At 44.6% G+C, this 15,220-nt stretch overlaps 1 protein-coding gene across 6 annotated transcripts in view; it reads left to right on the top strand.

Moving 5' to 3' along the window:
* The window catches only part of PDE8B (phosphodiesterase 8B), a 247,949-nt gene extending 232,767 nt beyond the window's left edge, over nt 1–15,182 (top strand). For all 6 annotated transcript variants that reach the window (XM_032404155.1, XM_032404154.1, XM_032404153.1 and 3 more), the window contains 9 exons: nt 1,132–1,296; nt 3,672–3,717; nt 4,153–4,288; nt 5,178–5,376; nt 7,780–7,997; nt 9,373–9,493; nt 11,677–11,844; nt 14,233–14,362; nt 14,890–15,182. In XM_032404155.1, coding sequence (XP_032260046.1) covers nt 1,132–1,296; nt 3,672–3,717; nt 4,153–4,288; nt 5,178–5,376; nt 7,780–7,997; nt 9,373–9,493; nt 11,677–11,844; nt 14,233–14,362; nt 14,890–14,999 — 1,293 coding nt within the window. In that variant the 3' untranslated portion in view covers nt 15,000–15,182. The remainder of the gene's footprint in view (nt 1–1,131; nt 1,297–3,671; nt 3,718–4,152; nt 4,289–5,177; nt 5,377–7,779; nt 7,998–9,372; nt 9,494–11,676; nt 11,845–14,232; nt 14,363–14,889) is intronic.
* The last annotated feature ends 38 nt before the right edge of the window (nt 15,183–15,220 follow it).

Raw genomic sequence — 15,220 nt, 5'->3', positions numbered from 1 at the left:
AAGGATGTTGGAAGAGGTGGGAGAAGAGAATTGTGGACAGCAAGCACAGCAAGGGAAGCAGCAAAGAGATGAGGAAGGGGGATTGGAGTATTTGAAGACCTGAAAGGAAGTATGGGTGGCTAGAGCTTGGAGACTGGGGGTGGGAAGGGAGGGGAGAAGCTGGTGACACGGAGCTGCCAGGAAGGGTTCATATTTTAGTTCTGTGCAGAATAAACCACTGAAGAGTTTCAAGTGGGGGAGTGACATGATCAAGTATGTTTATTAAAAAGAACACCCAGCTGCCATGAAGAGAATGGACTAGAAATGTCAAGAATGAAAGAGAAGAGACCAGTTAGGGGTTTTCCAGAATTCTAGACCAAGAAGTGGTGTTAGTTGGACTAGAGTTAAAGCAGTGGAGATAGAAATGAATAGATGAAGAAATATTTAGGGGTAGAATCCATTTAATTCAGTGACAAGTGACACTAGGAGAGTGGGCAGAGAAATGGGGAAAGCTGTTTGTCAGTTGGGGCCTCCCAGGTTTTGGGTTTGAGGACAAGTGGATAAAAGTGTTGTTTTCTTTTGCTCCAGTGTAGAGACCAGAGAAGGAGCTCTTGTCTTTGATTTTTTTGTTCCATTTGTTCACTTGCTTGCTTTGGGGAGAAGGGAGCAATATCATGAATTTAGTTTTGGACATGTAAGTAAGACATTTCAATAGATACATCAGATAGGCCGTTGAATATATAAACTTGAAGGTCAAAAAGGAGTTGAGACAGGGATGTAAATTTGAGGGTCCTTAACATATGGATCATATGGGTCCAAAATCATGGAAATAGCTTATCTCTGGAAGGACTGGGGAGTGAGAGAAAGCCCAGCACCAATCTCTGAGGAGCTCCAACCTGTAGAAAAGAGCTAGAGGAGGATCAGCAAAGAAGCTGGAAGGAATGTAATTTCCAAGGTAGGAGCACCACCAGGAGAGGGAGGATGAAGGGCACACCGCAGGAAGAATGGACTGGTTGTGTGGAAACATGGATCATTTTGAACAATAAAATGTGTTACCATCTGATTTCTTACCATTTCCAGGCATACGTTTAACTTCTGGGAATTAGAATCCTAATATCCTCAAATTTATTCTTTCTCTCTTTACTTCCTTAGGTTATAAATATAATCAATGCAGCCCAAGAGAACAGCCCCGTTACAGTAGCAGAAGCCTTGGACAGAGTTCTAGAAATTTTACGGACCACAGAACTGTATTCCCCTCAGCTGGGTACCAAAGATGAAGATCCCCACACCAGTGATCTCGTTGGAGGCCTGATGACTGTGAGTGATGAGGAAAACCCAGAAATGCAGGGGAGAGACATGAAGTGCCCTCCAGGGCACACAGAACATGTAACATAGAAACTGGTGCCTATAGTTGCAGAAACGCCTGTTGTGTGGGCTAATGTCAGCATAACCAGAAGCATCTGCACCAAAATTTATGTATTATATGTGTGGTATAATTCAAGGAATTCTTGAATTTATCTTTCCATGAAGCTAACTGACCACAGCAATGGGAGACAGTCCTGCAGAATCATCATTACAGTAAAGAGTAGTAGGCAGCTGATTGAGGGTGAAGTATGCACGTCCTCCCCTTGACCTGGGGCAGTACTGGATTGAGGGATATGGCTAGGTTTCCTTGGACTGCAGACTCTTTAGATTATGAAAGGGTTTGTACTTAGACTAGAGCACTAGTTCCCAAAATCTTAGAGAATCCGTTCTTTAAATCAAAGCTTATATAGAAGTTCCCTTTACAATCCGGTAAAGGCAGAGCTGAGCTGTTGTGGCTCCATAGGGCGAGGGGAGGAGGGATCCCCCCCTGCCAGCAGGCCAATCCCACCACCGTCTGTAACCACCAGGAGCAGCTGATGTCTAAGGACTCATCTGTTCTTGTGTTTTGCTGTGATTTGGTGGTAATCATCATCCACCAGCAAGTGAAGAAAAAGGAGAAAATTCAAATTACTCATTTGTAATCCTTATCAGAGGCTGAAACTGGAAGAATTCTTTGGGAGGAAAACAAACTCATCTGTGTGTTTTACTTTGAAGACTTCTGTCCAGCCCTGTCACCAAATGCTGGGTTGACTGGCTTTGTAGTCCATTCTCCTTGTTCCTGCTGAAGGTCTTTAATGAACCTGTAATTGGAGTGACCTCTCAATGCTTTCCTGTCCCTGGGCCGGCCTGGGTTGTCCCATCGCAGTGCAGTGTAGACTTAGTGCTGGAGAGGGTTGGCGGGGTCTTGCAGGGGGGCAGCCACGGCAGAGTCGCACTGGGAGCATTCTGGTTCTCGGAACCCAGTTACCTGTCCTCCTTCCCCCTGTTGGCGTACCATCTTGTGGTTCCTCTGCAGGTAAGGCTGTGAGGAACCAGTGTAGGATTCTACCTACCTTTATTTGGTTTTAGGGAACCAGAAAAAGAAAGGCAAAAAAAATCCAGGACTACCTTGTGATACCTCCCTTACAACAAGACAGTTGTAGCCACTGTTATTTGTCTATTGATAGAGTTTTAAAAATTAAGGTCTTGGCCTAAAGATCCAAGGTGTGACTTCAGGAAAGCCCTTCATTAATACTTTGTTTTTAAAGATTTATTTATTTATTTATTTTAAAGAAGGGGAGCACGTGACGGGGCGGGGCAGAAGGAATCAAGAGTTGGAGGCTTGGGCACCTGGGTGGCTTAGTTGAGCGTCGGCCTTCAGCTCAGATCATGATCCCCGGGTCCTGGGATTGAGCCCCGGGTCCTGGGATTGAGCCCCAGGTCAGGCTTCCTGCTCCATGGGGAGCCTGCTTCTGCCTCTCCCTGTCTGTCAAATAAATAAAATCTTTAGGGGGGGAAAAAAAAGAGTTGGAGGCTTAACTGACTGAGCCACCAGAGTGCCCCTTTTCATTAATACTTCAAACCTTAGCACACACTTTCTAGAGAGACAATTATGACTTTTAAGCAAAGATCTAAATAATTAGGTACTCAAGGGTAGAAAGCAGAGGGAAGGAAACAGATGCAGAAACATCTGGGGCCTAGTTCAAGAGCCTAGTACTAATGGAGATCATTGGAATTCTTTCCACTCCCTTATGCTCTCCCCCCACCAAAGATCTCAAATCCAGAAACTTTTCTTTTAAAGGCTAGTTGTAATGCCCATGTTGCAAAACAGAAAATAGAGTTGGAAAAAATTTAGGTATTAGTCAAAAATCAGCCCACCCTTTTTACATCTTTACATTAAGTCATCCCCAAAATGTGGCCCAAGACTTCGGTTCCCCAATATGTAAATGTAAGAACACAAGAATAACACAGTCCCTATAAGGGTAAGTGGGGTCCCTTCAAAATAACCCACATCCAAAAGCAGGACCCTTCTGCAGTTGCACGAATGAGGCTTCAAAAAGCCAGAAGACAAAGATGGAGTGAGAACGAGGGCAACTCAGAGGTCAGGTGTGAAACCTGAATGAAGTCCTAGCCACTTTATTCTCAATTCTCCATCTCCTGGGGCTAATAGCTGTGGAAGGGAGAATATCCTCTGTCTTGTAGATACTGTTCTGATTTAATTTTGAGCTTCAACTTGGAGTTCCAGATTGGGTTGTTCAGGATGAAGGTCTCAGGCTAATGGAAGAAATAAGAGAACAATGCTAAGAGCATGGAAAGCATGCTTCTAATAGTAGCTTTCTTTATTCCAGGATGGCTTGAGAAGGTTGTCAGGAAACGAGTATGTGTTCACTAAGAGTAAGTTATCATCTGCCCACATTATGGTGATGGCCAGTCTCCAGCTTGTGCCTTGCCCCATGTTGGGATTATTGTTTGGGGAGGGTGTTGGTGTTACTTTCTCTTGGTCTCATTGGAGTTCATGGTCTCTGTGGTCTTCATTTGAAACCAGGTCTCCTCATTAAAATATTACTTCTTTGAGCACTGTCTGAGGTAGAATTGCACATCTCTGTACATTTAAACAGACAGTTAAATGGGATGATTTTTTTATTTTTATTTTTTGTTGGGGGATCTGGAAGTTTCATAATGTAAGAGAACCCTGAAGTGAAAAATCTTTCCACCCTTAGAAGTTCAAGACTTCCTTTCTAGTAGCAACCATGAAGACGATGACAGATGCTCAGGGGCACTCAAGATTACGCAATTAACCAGCCTCCCCAACCCCATCTGTTTGCTCAGATGTGCACCAGAGTCACAGTCACCTTGCGATGCCAGTAACCATCAACGATGTCCCCCCTTGTATCGCTCGATTACTTGATAATGAAGAAAGCTGGGAGTTCAACATCTTTGAATTGGAAGCTGTTACACATAAAAGGTATGTGGCTTCTCTGGCTGCAGGTGGGGAAAGATTGATGGCCATGCTCAAGACTGTCACATCTGGAAACTTTGAGGGAGACGTGAGTTCTTGCCACAAGAAACTTCACAGGTTCTACCTGTCATGCCATGCTGGAATGTCGAACAAGCAGAGAGACTGTGGCCCCTGAGTGAGCTCCTTTATGGAGACGGAGTTGGTAAGATGTGGGATTAGCCTGATGATGACCGAGGATGAGGACTTACTGTGTGTCCTTTTCAGATTTATCCAGGTCATTCCTTTGTGCTAGTGAGCCAAGAGTTCCAGGTACTCTCAGCTCCAAACTGTTGAAGTTCCACCTTACAAAATGAGTTTGAGAGCACTACAGATTTGACTTTGGATCTATCCGGGAGGCAGGGAAATAATTAAATAACTCAGAAAGCCCTCTTCTATAGTAGGAGAAGGCTTTCTTCTGGCGCGGTTGGTGTATAGGATGTGAATGATTCTTACCTGTACATAAGTAATGTGACTGTAAATGATAGGACTTTGCAGAGACGACTGTCCTTATGCTCAGTAACTTCCTGAGGGGACACAGAGGAAGTGCAGAGCTTATATGGAAGTAGAGATGGGGAAGGACTATCAGGGATCTATCTTGGTTGCTGAAACCACTGAAGGCTATATGACTTAAAGACAATCTAGAAATCCTATGTATTGATCGCCTGAGGCACCTACTTGTAAAGAGGTGACTGATGTTCTCTCTCCTTCTAATTTGGGGAGGAGATACTTTTATGCCCTTGTGCATGTGAAGTAAAAACGTCTAAAGAAAAATGCCTCTATTCCCCAGTGTCATCAAAGAAAGCAGTTTCTAGACCAGTGAATACAATGAATCAGGGTTTGTTTTCCTGTTTTCCAGGCCATTGGTTTACCTGGGCTTAAAGGTATTTTCTCGGTTTGGAGTTTGTGAATTTTTACACTGCTCTGAAACTACTCTTCGCGCCTGGCTCCAAGTGATTGAAGCCAACTACCACTCCTCCAATGCCTACCATAACTCCACCCATGCCGCCGATGTCCTGCACGCCACTGCCTTCTTCCTCGGAAAGGAACGAGTGAAGGTAGAATTCTGATACCATGGTCTACTTACTTGCCTAAATTGGAGGTCCAGGAGCTCAATCTTACTAAATATATAAGGCAAATAGCTAATATATATATATAAACTGCAACCAATCTGACATTTTTTTGAGTGATCAAATTAACTGCTCATGTTGATGTTGTAAAGACATGGCCTCTTCTCCCGGCTCTCCCCTCCCGCAAATGCCTAAAGTAATAATTGATGTCACTGTAGAGACTCCTTTACATGGCTGGCTGATTCATGAACCCATTCTCCACGTACAAGGAGGCCTTTGTGAGGGAGGGAGGACAGGACTTGATTATTACAGCAAGTGGTTACTCGGTCTAGAGGTGACATTTTAGGATCAGAATTTGGCCAATGGCATATTATAATCCAGACAGTAATGAGCCATCCCACATTCGGCTGATCATACATATATGTGTGTGTTTTGTGTAGGTGTGAATGTGTATATCCTGTACTGATGACTTACATAATTCTGAGAGAGTTCCCCGTCCCTCAGTCTTACTTAGAAGTCAGTGGTGTCACGTACAGGGGCTGATTTATAGGAAGCCCTGGGTACCCCCATGTGCAGCTGGCAAGAGATCCCCTTCCCCCCTCCTTCCCATCCACCATCACTTGGGGCACAGTGAAGCTCGTAATTAAGCTTGTAATTCCTGCGCTACAATTAGAACTGAAGCTTAGAACGTGGATGCCCCTGGGAGAATTGCTATCTAGAGACTGAAATTTGTATGAATCTGCAATGGCCTGACATGAGATCATTTCTTTATTCTTAAGACCCTGGGTACTTAGAAGAGTGGTAGTGGGTCAGCTAGAAGGAGCAGAAGTGGCACCAAAATGGGGAGAGTTTGCCAAAGCTGATCAGACAAAAGCTGAGCTTGGTATTCACTTTCATCATCAACAAAGTGAAGAATGTGGTCCAAGAGTGATGCTTTTGAAGATCTTTATCACCTACGGTTTAGAAAGGTGACATGAGCCTAGGTTTGTATAGCCCCTTCTTGGAGGAGCCACAGCCCTTCCAGCTCCCTACTCCGGGCTCACAGTCCTCCACCACACACTGCATGAGATACTGCCCCACTGAGGCTGCACACGGCCAGTGCAGGACAAGTCCTCAAGCACGAATGCCAAGACCAAAGTGCTGGCAGCCCCTGCAGTCCAGAGTTGGAGATTAACCTCACTCAAGCAGAACCACGCTAGAAAAATAGAGATTAAATGCTTGATGAGTCAGGGAGTTCTTGGTCACCCTATCATCTTCCTTACTCTCCCTCCTCTAAGAATTTTCCTTTTAATTGTGAGTTCTGTTAGTGTCTTCAAATTCTGATTGAATTGCTCAAGTCGCACTGGAAACAAGGCTAAGGCTTTCATATACTTAAAATTCCAAAGACATTTTCTAATTCTGACAGCCTCGGCAGAAAATGTAGAACGGCAAGGAACCTTGGAGAATTGGGCTGGAAGGGGCTCTTGAGCTCAGAGATTTAGTTACTTTTACTTCTGTGTGTGTGTGTGTGTGTGAGATTTGTGCCTTTCCCACTAACCTGTCAACCCCATCAGTGCAGAAGGCATGCCAGTGTAGTTCATCATTGTAGTGCCTGCACTCTACTAACTAAAGCCCAGTAAGCCTGTAATAAAAGATTACTGAATGAAGTCCTAAGGTATAGGATCTCGTACATGATAGTAGCCCATTTAATAACCTCCTCCTAAAGCTGCAATCTGAGAAAACATTTGTATGCCCTTACACTCTGGTTTGTGTTCTCAGATTTCATAACAAGAGCTTAAGAAAGAGGGTCTCCCTTTTTGCCTTTGCCACCTACCTGCTAGCTTAGAGCTGAATTTTGTTTTTAACTGCGAGAGCTGCCTTAACCTTAGTTGTCCTGGGGAAATTCTTTTTCTTGTCCTTGGTTCTCCTGTACTGCTTGGCTCGAATCCTTTTACCTCTGTGTGAAGAGTTCTGATGTATGTGTGCCATTTACTGCCATTCTCTCATTCTTTGCGTAAGTAAGCACATAAAATAAGTACTACTTGTGACCGGAGGCCACTCTGTGTTCTCTCCACCCATGGGGAAGTGTCATAGCAATACCACCGGGCCAGCATTTGAAAAGGCCTGTTTCGCTTCTTCCTGGAAAGAACTGGAGTGAGTGGGTGCCAGGAGAAGAATTTAGGCATCCATTTTAATATATCTGTCATACGGCACAGCTCAGATTTCGGTTTCCCTCCAGATACTCCACTATGCTGCATATCCTAGGTAGCCTCTCAATTTCTAGAAAGTCAGAGAAGGCTCATCAGGCTAAGAAAATATTCTGATAATCCTGTCCCTCCTGAGGGTCAGACAGGAGTGTAGGTCTCTGACATCCAGTGGATAATGTTCAACCTTGCCTCCCCGTGGCCCCAGGGAAGCCTTGATCAGCTGGATGAGGTGGCAGCACTGATCGCCGCCACAGTGCATGACGTGGATCACCCAGGAAGGACCAACTCCTTCCTGTGCAATGCAGGCAGTGAACTCGCCGTGCTCTATAACGACACCGCTGTCCTGGAGAGCCACCACACCGCGCTGGCTTTCCAGCTCACAGCCAAGGACAGCAAGTGCAACATTTTCAAGAACATTGACAGGTTTGTTGTGCTTGGGTTCCTGTGCTCAGGTTTGTGAAGTATAAGTGGGAAATACCGTTTTCCCTAACTTCTCCAAGTACTTAGCTGCTTCATAGGGTAAGGACAAGGAGAAATAACAATAGTTGGACCACTGTATCAGACAACAAAATAGTAATCTTGCCCTTATAAGCTTACCTGTACTTTTCAGACTGCTTTCATCTTTCTGAATTTCGTTTGGTTTTCAGTGGGTTCATGGACACGTTTTACATACAAAATACTTAAAATATTGTCTTACTAGTAAGTACAGCAGATATTTATACCCTCCCAGGAGGACATCCCACCTTTTGTTAACTCAAGGAAGATGCATCCTTCCTCATCTTTCCCCAGTTCAATGTTTGCCCCTTAAAAACGTAACACATGAGGAGATAGTGTTGTTCGACAGGTCCCAGCAGACTTGTTAGAGCCCAAAGGGTTGGACAGGCTTCCCCCTTCCTGGCCGTTGTACTCCCATCTGGGCAGAGTGGGACAGCTGGGAACAGACAGGAGCAATTCCTGTCAGCTGCCCTAACCCTGCAGTCAGGCTACGGCTAGTTCCCGCAGAGCAGCAGACTTCTGGAGGGCCAAGCATGCACAGAGCACAGAGCTCACTTTGGCCTCAGGGACAATGCGTCAACAGGAACCTAACTCTTTAGTTTCCAGAAATCTGAGAAAACATGGAGACCAGTTATTCCACCTTCAGAACGTTTCATCAGTGTCAAGGACTGTTTTTAGAACTTTCACTGAAAGAATTTTCTCCAAGAGCCAACTTTACTCAGCTCTCCGTTCTGGCTCCTGGAAGTTAGAAAAAGATGATAGGAACTGGAGAGTAATTACCCCTTCTATCTAACTTAGAGAATCACTTATTCATGGGAAAACATTATTCCAATGCCACCAGCTAAAGGAGTACAGACAAGTCTCTGTAACAGAAATCTCCATGTCTGAGCCGCCAGTCTTGCCGGGCAGGAACTTGTCATTTCCTTCCACCTGGCTGTTTCTGTGTTGCCAAGGGAAGGTAGAAGGAAACTACTTTGTAAAATAAGTGCCTACTACGTGACATCTCTCTCTCTCTCTCTCTCTCTCTCTCTCTCACACACACACACACACACACACACACACACACACACACACACACACAACATGTCCTACAAGGGTCAGCTGTACTGGGGCCCATGGAATGGCGTCAACAGGTCCTGGCTTACTGGGAAGAGGAGCAGGTAAACTTGATGATCTGCACTCAGTTCTCAACTCTGTGCCCCCAGCTTCCTCCCACACTGTGGAAGTGTGGTGAAATGGTAGCAGAACAGTTCTCATTCTGGACCTGATATGAACAAGGCTCTTTGTCTTCTGGTTATTTTAGGACCCATTATCGAACACTGCGCCAGGCTATTATTGACATGGTTTTAGCAACAGAGATGACCAAACACTTTGAACATGTGAACAAATTTGTGAACAGCATCAATAAGCCAATGGCAGCTGAGGTAAGCATTTCCCCTGTAATAAGATACATCCAAGTATTATTTCCATTAGAGGCTACTCTGGCCTCAACACACTTTCTCTTCATCCTGAATACAAGGTGGTTATCTGCTCGGAGTTGGTGAAGAAGGGCTGGAAGTGCTGGCCACAGTAACCCTGAGCTCCTTGAAAGAAAGGTCCTGAGATAAGGCCCATGGTGACAGGAGGTGGTAGGCCCAAAGAGTAAGAAGACAGGCCTGCAGACAGCAGAGGCTAGCCTAAATGGGGGTATTTTAGAGGATCCAAAGCCCTTTCTAATTTTCTGTCATTTGAGACCTCAAAAGTGGCTATTTTAAAAAAGAGAGACAAACCAGGAAACACTCTTAACTATAGGGAACAAACTTGGTGGTTACCAGAGGGGACGTGGATGGAAGGAAGGGAGGGAAATAGGTGATGGGGATAAAAGAGCACACTCGCCCTGATGAACACTTGAGCAATGTGTACAACTGTTAGTTTCAGGTGTACAATATAGTGATTCAACACTGTATATTAACTATACTGGAATTAAAATAATTCAATAAAATAAAAAAATAAAATAGAAGCTGAAATTTAGTATTAGGAAAAAAAGTGGATATTTTAAAGAACTGTACTTCTGCTGACTTGCATTAAAAACATCAGTACCTAAAAACTCCATAGAGTCAAACTGTGAGTGCTAGTTGAAAACAAAAGCATTTATGTCATTTTTCCTTTTTAAAATTTACTGATATACCCTAGTCCTGCCTTAAAGCCCTTCCAAACTTGGGTTTTAGAAACATGCACAGAACGTCCACATCTTAAAATGAGTTCAACTGACCTCCGAAACCATGAAGCTGTTCATAGCCCTGTAAAATTAGGAAAGCTTTATGCTCATTTTCATTGAGAAGAGGTTGCGTATGTGGATGGATGATGAACGGTTGTCTTAAAAGTAACTTGATGATCAGTAAGGAGACTGTTTGTGTAGGACCCTTCACATGACCAGCGTAGATGGACAGTTCCACCTCACTTGTTCTACTTCATCCCCCAGGGGTCCCACAGCATAATGCCAGGGCCCTCTCTTTTTAGGAGACTGACTTAGGGGGTAAGGATCTGGGGATTCAGGAGGGAAAAATTATACAGAATTTAGAGTTGAGGAAATTCACCTATTAAAATAAGCTCCCAGCAGCTCTGTGTTGAGATTTATCATTTACCACAGTGTCTACTGTAAGCAGTATTTTACCAGTGGTAAGTAATCAAAAGAATAACCTTCAGAACATAATTCTGTCCACTGATGGTTTAATAAATAGGTCTAGTCTCAAAACAAAAATCCTTAAAATGTCATGCCATTTTTCAGCTTGGCAGAGCTCTGGAAATATAAGTGTTTTCACACAATCTGATGTCTTTGCAAGCAGAAAATAGCAATCTTCCAGGTTTTGTGTAATTGGCTTATTGTTGCATTTATGTAAGCCTAGTCACAGAGCTGGCCACTTGGCTCAGGACCCCTGACATTGGTCACTAGGTCTGTACTCCTGCATAACCGGTCTTTCTAAACAGGACTGAATACACCCCATCCAGCCCCAGGCCACTTTCTGCTCTTTGCCCCCCCCACCCCACCCAGAATGTACATGGCTCATGACTCGCCACCACTCAGAGCGGCAGCCAAGAAAGCCTGAGTGGACGGATGCCTTAAGAGAAAGAAACAAAGTGGGAAAGAATGGGACAGAAGTAATAGGAGAGAGAAGGAGAGAGCAGGCATAAGTAGTAGAAATAAGTGAAGAAATGATTGAAGGGTCATATGTATGTGTTCTTTCCTATCTTTCTTTAATAGATTTTTTTAAAACCTGGAAGTTGTTTTTACACATCCTGATAAAATCGGAGAAAAACTCTCCTTGAAAATGACATAACAAACTACTAAAAACAAATCCAAACCCTGCTTGTAATAGTTACCTCTGGGGAAGAGCATGACAGCGAGGGACTGGATGAGTGGTGATAGGGAGTTTGAGGTTTTAAACTGCTTTTGTCTTGACTGAGGTTATTTTTGTACAAGGATAGGTCAGTGTATTATATATGGAATTAAGGATGGGAAAACTTGAGTCCCAGTCAGGTCTAAATGGGCCTGGGTGCTGACCATCTAATGTCTGGTCCCTGTGGTCCTAACATCATTTTAACCCTAATGTGACCATCTGTTTTCCAGATTGAGGGCAGCGACTGTGAATGCAACCCTACTGGGAAGAACTTTCCTGAAAACCAAATCCTGATCAAGCGTATGATGATCAAGTGTGCTGATGTAGCCAACCCTTGTCGCCCCCTGGACCTGTGCATCGAATGGGCTGGGAGGATCTCTGAGGAGTATTTTGCACAGGTACACCACCTCTCTAGGGAAGCTCCACTTCTCTTCTGGAAATGGCTCCAGGTCATGGAACTCCGGAGATTTTCCAGTCGAGTAGCCATCAATTAATAAATGAATCCTCTCTGGAAAGAAATGGCTCACCCCGGCCCAGAGTAGACTTCTGGTTCCTTCCAAGAGTGAGTGACGTGGCTGGTCACTGACCAAAGTCATTCTAGGAGAAAGGGGATAAACTGAGCCTTTGGAAGTATCGTTTCATCATCAAAATGTGAGATCCTGAACTTTCACAAAAACTGGGCTACCATCCATTCACTTACCAGGTTATTCTTCTCTCCACTGAGCCCTGTGGGGACACAGATAGGAGCACGACACACTCCCACTCATGGGCAGCTCATAAACTGTAGGGGAGAGGTGTAGACATAGATAGGTCCACAGATCGCTAAAAATAGGAAGTATCTCTAAAGGAGGTATGCTAAGTGCTATCTGAGTTCAGATATGTTTCCTAGATGATTAAAAAAAAAAGCAGCTTTGGGGGAAATGATATTAAAGTTGTGTTTTTGTTTTTTGAAAAGATTTAGATATATGGAAATAGGAAAGGACTTTCTGGGGGAGAAAGTATCCTGTGTAAAATTCGTAAGGAAGAAAAATATAATTTTTATATAAGGAGAGTAGCAATATGTAGTTCAATTTGCCAGTGTGAAGGAGTTGAAGGAAAAAAAATCCAGAAATTAGTAGAGCACAAGATGCCTTCTGAAATACAGGCCTACTTCCAGGGAAGAGGCTCTAGGGCTGAGGTGCATGTGTGTGGCAGAGACAGAAACACACACACAGTTACAAGTCCTGCACTGTGGGAGGGCCAGTGTGGCTGAGTGTACCATGAAGGCAGGGTAAAGAATGGCTCGTGTCCAGAAGGGCTGGCGGGGGCATGACCAGTCAAGTACTCAGTAAGTTAACTGCAGCTTTCAAGGCCGGAAAGACGAGCTCCTGAAGTGAAGGAAAGTAGGACAGGCAGTTCTGAGCTTGCCAGAGAGAAGGGGTAAGAGTAAAAAATCCAAACTACTCCTTGAACAATAGTGGAGATTTTAAAGATGCCTTTATCGATTAACCTGAAATGAGCAAGCTGAGCCAAAAGCTGGTAGGAGGCCATTAATGGACCTCCCAGGACCCATAGAGAGGGCTTAAAATCCTACTCGTAATTATTCTCTAAGTACGGGAATGGAGAATGGGAAAGAAGCACTTTTAAATTATCTAATGTAAGTTTCTTGTTCAGGTGTCCTTCTCCCAAAAAGGAATGTACTAATGTTCACAAGCACTGTGGCCTAAAAATCAAAAGTCAGAAACGAAGCCTCTGATCAGCTGGCCTCTGGTTCAGCACACCATCAGGAAAATGGGGATCTTAATATTCAGCACAGTACAGGCTGGCCTTACACAAATAAACACACACTACTGTGCAAAATTCTCAGACTGACACACTCCTTGAGAGAGCCACATGACCAGTACCCAAACCTGAACAATCAGTTTGTCCTTCTTTCAAGTAAAAATAGAACAAGGAGGCTGCTTCAGCTCAATTGTATAAATGCTTTTCCTCCAGACCACCTCATTATACTGTGGTAGGCAGTGTGAGGGCTTCAGTGTACTTCCCATTTTGTCACAACAGAGAATTTTAAAAGGACATATACTCAGAGGTCAAAATGTATTAATATTAATAATTCCTACTGCTTTAATGAGGATATTGGTAAGTAGAACTGGCTTTTTAAACTTCAGGCACGTGACAGTCAAGAATACAGTGACTCCTGGTACAGTTTGGCGGCAGTGCCTTGATCCACGCTAAGGCCTAAGCCCCTTCACACCCCCCCCATCGCTTCTGCACCCTCACTGTAAAGAGCAGTATTCCATTTGTGTTAGCATTTGGTGGTGCTAGTAGGACTTTGGAAACATCTCCGGAAAGGGGTTAAGAATCCTGAGATCGGGGGCGCCTGGGTGGCTCAGTCGTTAAGCGTCTGCCTTCGGCTCAGGTCCTGATCCCAGGGTCCTGGGATCGAGCCCCGCATCGGGCTCCCTGCGCTGCGGGAAGCCTGCTTCTCCCTCTCCCACTCCCCCTGCTTGTGTTCCTTCTCTCGCTATCTCTGTCAAATACATAAATCTTTAAAAAAAAAAAAATCCTGAGATCGGTGCTTCAGGAGGGGCTCTGGTATCATACAAGAGACTTCAGAGTCAGAAGACCTGCCTTTAGTCACCCCCGCTCATCGGGTGGTTGACTTACGTAAGCCTCGGGAGCTTCCTGAACCTATGTCTTCATACCTACAATTGGATGAGGCCCCATGTTTAGAGTTGTTCTGAGAAATGAGATGCTCCTGGGACAGCTCCTCAGGTGCCCCAGCCCTGTGTTCTCATGTCTTGTAGACTGATGAGGAGAAGAGACAGGGGCTCCCTGTGGTGATGCCAGTGTTTGACCGGAACACCTGCAGCATCCCCAAATCCCAAATCTCCTTCATTGACTACTTCATAACAGACATGTTTGACGCTTGGGATGGTAAGTTGTTCTGTCACCCCCCCACAGAATATTTTGTTAATGACACAAGTTGGGCCTAAAGGTGTAAGTGAAATGTTAAATTTTGGTTGTGTGTGTGTGAAAAGTTAGCTGTCGGCTGTTTGGAGCCAGATGGGGTGGGGCGCATGTGCACTCTGCATGCCCAGCACCTTGAAAACTCAATGGATGTTTGATAACTGCAGCACCAAGTCTTAACCTCTGGGAAGCATAGGTTTCCAAAGCTTGCAACAGTTTTAGCCTGTCCTTGGAGAACCTCTAGAAAGAATACTGACAGAATCTGTGACTTAGAGTAGACTGAATACATTCTGTAATGTTGCTGGTAAGTGGCGCTTCAATTTTTAACTGCAAGGGCCTGTTTGTATTTCAGAAGCTAGTGTTAACTTACTTCTCATCCTGGTGTGTGCACTATGGTACCTCTCTTCCACTTCTGAGCCCCAATCTGTCCCACAGAGCCCCAGTCTTGCACATGTTCCGGCCACCTAACTTGTGATCCTTTGATGTCCTTGCAGCCTTTGCCCATCTGCCAGGCCTGATGCAACATCTGGCTGATAACTACAAACACTGGAAGACATTAGATGACCTCAAGTGCAAAAGTCTGAGGCTTCCATCTGACAGCTAGAGCCAAGACAGAAGGGGACCTCGTGATCTGCCAAGGGCACTGTGAATCACAGTCATGTAAATAAGAGGCATTCCTTTCTAGTGAAAAGGACAGGTGTAGGTTAAAGAGATGGTTTTTTTTTTTAAGACTTTTTATTCATTTATTTGACAGAGAGAGAGATAGCGAGAGCAGGAACACAAGCAGGGGGAGCGAGGGAGAAGCGGGCTCCCCGCTCAGCAGGG

The sequence above is a fragment of the Phoca vitulina genome, unplaced genomic scaffold (genome assembly GCF_004348235.1).
Source record: "Phoca vitulina isolate PV1807 unplaced genomic scaffold, GSC_HSeal_1.0 scaffold6, whole genome shotgun sequence".
In the NCBI taxonomy this organism is placed as follows: Eukaryota; Metazoa; Chordata; class Mammalia; order Carnivora; family Phocidae; genus Phoca; species Phoca vitulina.
The sequence above is the reverse complement of the archived record's forward strand: the minus strand, read 5'-3'. Positions and strand labels throughout refer to the sequence as shown.